This window comes from Triticum dicoccoides, chromosome 3B (genome assembly GCF_002162155.2).
Source record: "Triticum dicoccoides isolate Atlit2015 ecotype Zavitan chromosome 3B, WEW_v2.0, whole genome shotgun sequence".
Lineage (NCBI taxonomy): Eukaryota > Viridiplantae > Streptophyta > Magnoliopsida > Poales > Poaceae > Triticum > Triticum dicoccoides.
In genome coordinates, this window is record NC_041385.1 from 440,646,882 (window position 1) to 440,650,676 (window position 3,795).

Below are 3,795 nucleotides of genomic sequence, written 5' to 3' on the forward strand. Positions count from 1 at the left end.
AGGAAGAGTAGGATATGAGAGACAGATGTGGGCTGCCGGATATAGAGAAGAAAAGTACGTGCAACACGGATGCCTCCACGGCTGACGAAGATTTAGACTAGGTTGACTTTTGTTATATAAATAAACTATCATGACCGCTTTTGTTTTATGAAATATGTCAAAAATGTAATGATTGTTTTTTAAAGAAAAAAATGTCATGAATTTGATCCGATTTAAATGACAATCATCTAGTTTGTATGAAATTTGTCTGGTTTGTTCATATTCAGTTTGAAATATGTCAGAATGTTTGATAAATAATAAGGTTTGATGGTTGGCTCGGCTCCTATATCAGTGTCCACAAACACACCGAAACTAAACACACCCGCGTCTATACCTTGGCATATGTCAGGCCGGGCCGTAAAAAGCCCGGTGCTGAAAACCCAGGCCCGAGTCCGGCCCAGCCATTGGACCTAATAAATCAGGCCCAAGCCTGACATGACCCTGTCTGCCCGGCCCGGCTACGGCTAAAATCTGTTTTTTATAAGCCTGGCCCGGTCTGCCTGGCTCAATTTCCAAGCCCGAGCCCGGCCCGATGACACAATCAGGCCCGGCCTGTCCTAGGATTTTCGGGTCAGGCCGGGCTGCGCATGGCCAGGTACGGCCGCGTCCCCGGCCTCTCCCCTGCGCGGCCACCACCATCAGCCGCTGAGCTGCTGGCCTGGGTGTCTGGCTCGCTTCCCCGCCACCCGCCCTTTTGGCTTAAACCCAAAGCCATCGCCAACCGAGAGCAGCAGCAACTGAACTAAACACACCACAGTGCCCGCCGCGGCCCTATCCTAGATCCTACCTGTCCGTACGTTTCTTGTTCCACGGCCGAATATCGCAGGACGTACACTCACTCGCCATGGTGGCCGGGCGTGTCAAGGCGGCCATGGGCTTCCACAGCAGCCCCAGGGCGCCCAAATCGCCGGCGCCGGCGACGACGGCCCCCGCTGAGGGGTATGCACACACGCCGGCCCGGGTTCCCTCCTCGTCAACGTCATCGCCTGCCCCGTGCGGCTCGGCGTCGAAGGCGTCCGCGTTCGCGCGGTCCTTTGGCGCTTACTTCCCGCGCTCGTCGGCGCAGGTGCAGCCCGCGCGCGCGCCGCCGGAAGTCGCCGGGCTGCTGCGCGCCATCGAGCAGCTCCAGGAGAGGGAGTCGCGCCTCCGCGTCGAGTTGCTTGAGCAGAAGATACTCAGGGAGACCGTTGCTATCGTCCCTTACTTAGAGGCCGAGCTCGCGGCGAAGAGCAGCGAGCTCGAGAGGTACAAGGAGTCCGCCGCGCGGCTCGAGTCCGAGAACATGCGGCTGTGCGCTGAGCTGGACGCTGCGGCGCTGGAGGTTACGAGCAGAAAGCAGAGGATTGTTCAAGTGGAGAAGGAAATGGCAGAGCTGAGGAAGCAGCACGACGCTGATGACTGCTGCTCGTCGTCGGCTTCGGTCTCAGCAGAGCACTTGTCGGTCCCGTTGCACGCCTCAGCACCGAGCTCTTCGTCATCCTCGTCCACGTCGACTTCACCGACGGATTCAGGCTCGTCGTCAGACACGGCGGCCATGCCAAGAACCCGCGTGCCAGAGCTGTCGAAGCTGCCGCCGATACCTCCGCCACCGCCACCGCCACCGCGGCCTCAGCTGACGCCGGCACCCAGCCTGAGCGTGAGCTCAGGCTCAATGGGCCTGTTCGGAAGCGCAGGCGCGCCACCTCCTCCGCCCCCGCCCCCGCCCCCACCGTCCAAGAGGACATGTTCGCCGGTGAGATCGGGTTCATGCGTGAGGCGCGTGCCTGAGGTGGTGGAGTTCTACCACTCACTGATGCGGAGGGAGTCCAAGAGGGACGGAGGGAGCGGTGCCGACGCAGCGAGCGGTGGCGGCGCGGCGGCGACCAGGGACATGATCGGCGAAATCGAGAACCGGTCGGCTCACCTCCTCGCGGTACGTAATACTAGTACCGAGATTTTCAATTTTCTTAAGCTGGAATCATTGGAGGGAGCGTTCTATTAACCTGTGGTAACTTCTAAGAACCTCTTTTTGACATCACAACTGACTGAACTATTTTTTTTTGCGGGAACTGAACTATTCATATTTTATTTTATTTTTGCGGGGAAAACTGAACTATTCATATTGGAGCTGCTGCTGAACAATCATACGATGTTTCGATAGAAAGTTGCGTACGTGCATTAATGCATTTTTTAAGGGAGCGTACATAAGCAGTACTGGTTTCGTCTTTTCGGTTGGTATAGCAAAGGGTACAAGTGATTTTCGGCCGGTATAGTAAAGACTGCTTTGGACATGGACGTTAATTTTTGGGGAAAACTGCAAGTGCCACACTTCGGGGCTGTTTGGTTTTCAGCCACAATTTGCCAAGCCAAAATTTGGCAACCACAGTTTGCCAAGCATGTGTTTGATTTTTGCCACATTTTGGCTGCCACACTTTATTGCCCCTATGACCCACTTGTCAAAGAGACATTTTTTTTACCAACTTTTGCCAAAGTTTGGCGTCCAGGACGCTGATAACTGCCAGACGTGTGGCATATACGACATGCACCCACACACCGTGTGGTGTGAGTAGGAGGCAGCCCACACGGGCTGTGTGTGGGCGGACATTAGAATTGCTCATACGTGTGGGCGCGGCTACTTCGTGCCACACGTCCAATAAATACTATTCATCTCCACCCCGTGCGTGTGGCACGAAACAAAAATGCCCACACGTCCTGACACAGCTACGTTTGATACCCCGCGGGATGACGATTTAGTTGCCATCCTGGTTGGCAGATGTAGTTATTTGGGATGGCAAGTGTAGTTGTAAAAGCATGGCAACTCTATCTGTTTTGGTTAACTATAGTTGACATGTCTAATTTATGGTAGTTGTCGCGTGTAATCAAAACCGTAGTTGCCGTGTGTGATTAACTACTTGCCATATATGGTCAAAACAGTAGTTACCATGTGTGTTTACCTAGTTGTCACGTGTGGTTCAACCATAGTTGCCATGTATTGTTAATCACAGTGTCCATGTATGTTTATCTGGTTGCCACGTACGCGCAACTGCAGTTGCCGTGTAGCAAAGAATCATAATTGCCATGTGTGTGTACCGAGTTGCCACGTTCACGTAACTGCAGTTGCCGTGTAGCAAAGAATCACAGTTGCTATGTGTGTGTACCGAGTTGCCACGTTCGCGTAACTGCAGTTGCCGTGTAGTAAAGAATCACAGTTGCCATGTGTGTGTACCGAGTTGCCACGTTCGCATAAGTGCAATTGCCATCCACAAGGTAGGAGTGTCGTGTGGGCGAAAAGCAGTTCGCCCACACGCGCATGACCTAGGTGGTGGCTGTGTGGGCGAAAAGCAGTTCGCCCACACAACGCAGCTGGCAAACAGCGTGGTGCGCGTGTGGGCAAAATCTCCAACGACCACACACCAGCCCGTCATACGTGGCACACCAAATCCACCTTTTCGTGTCAAGATTCGTGCAAAAGACAGTGAACGGCGATCCGGACGTGTGGGCGAGTTGGGTAACGCCCACACGTGTGGGCGTTAGTGTTTTCGATTTCTTAACCACACTTGTGTGGCTTGCCATACTTGTGTGGCTAGCCACAGTTTGGCTTGGCCACATTAGTCTCCAACCAAACAGACCTTTCAACCGCAGCATGTACTTCTCCTTCAGAAAAGCGAAAAAATTCTTTTTTTTTTGCGTTTTCGAATTATGGATGCCACCCATTCCTTATTACTACAAAACGCCAGGGCATCATAAAAGGAAACTGCTTGGAACGCAATAATTTCG

At 53.3% G+C, this 3,795-nt stretch overlaps 1 protein-coding gene across 1 annotated transcript in view; it reads left to right on the forward strand.

Annotated features, from left to right (window-relative positions):
• Positions 1-749: 749 nt before the first annotated feature.
• LOC119276412 (protein CHUP1, chloroplastic-like) overlaps positions 750-3,795 on the forward strand; it is a 7,384-nt gene continuing 4,338 nt past the window's right edge. The window contains exon 1 of the mRNA XM_037557464.1: positions 750-1,951. Within this exon, the coding sequence (XP_037413361.1) occupies positions 884-1,951 (1,068 nt within the window). The 5' untranslated portion in view covers positions 750-883. The remainder of the gene's footprint in view (positions 1,952-3,795) is intronic.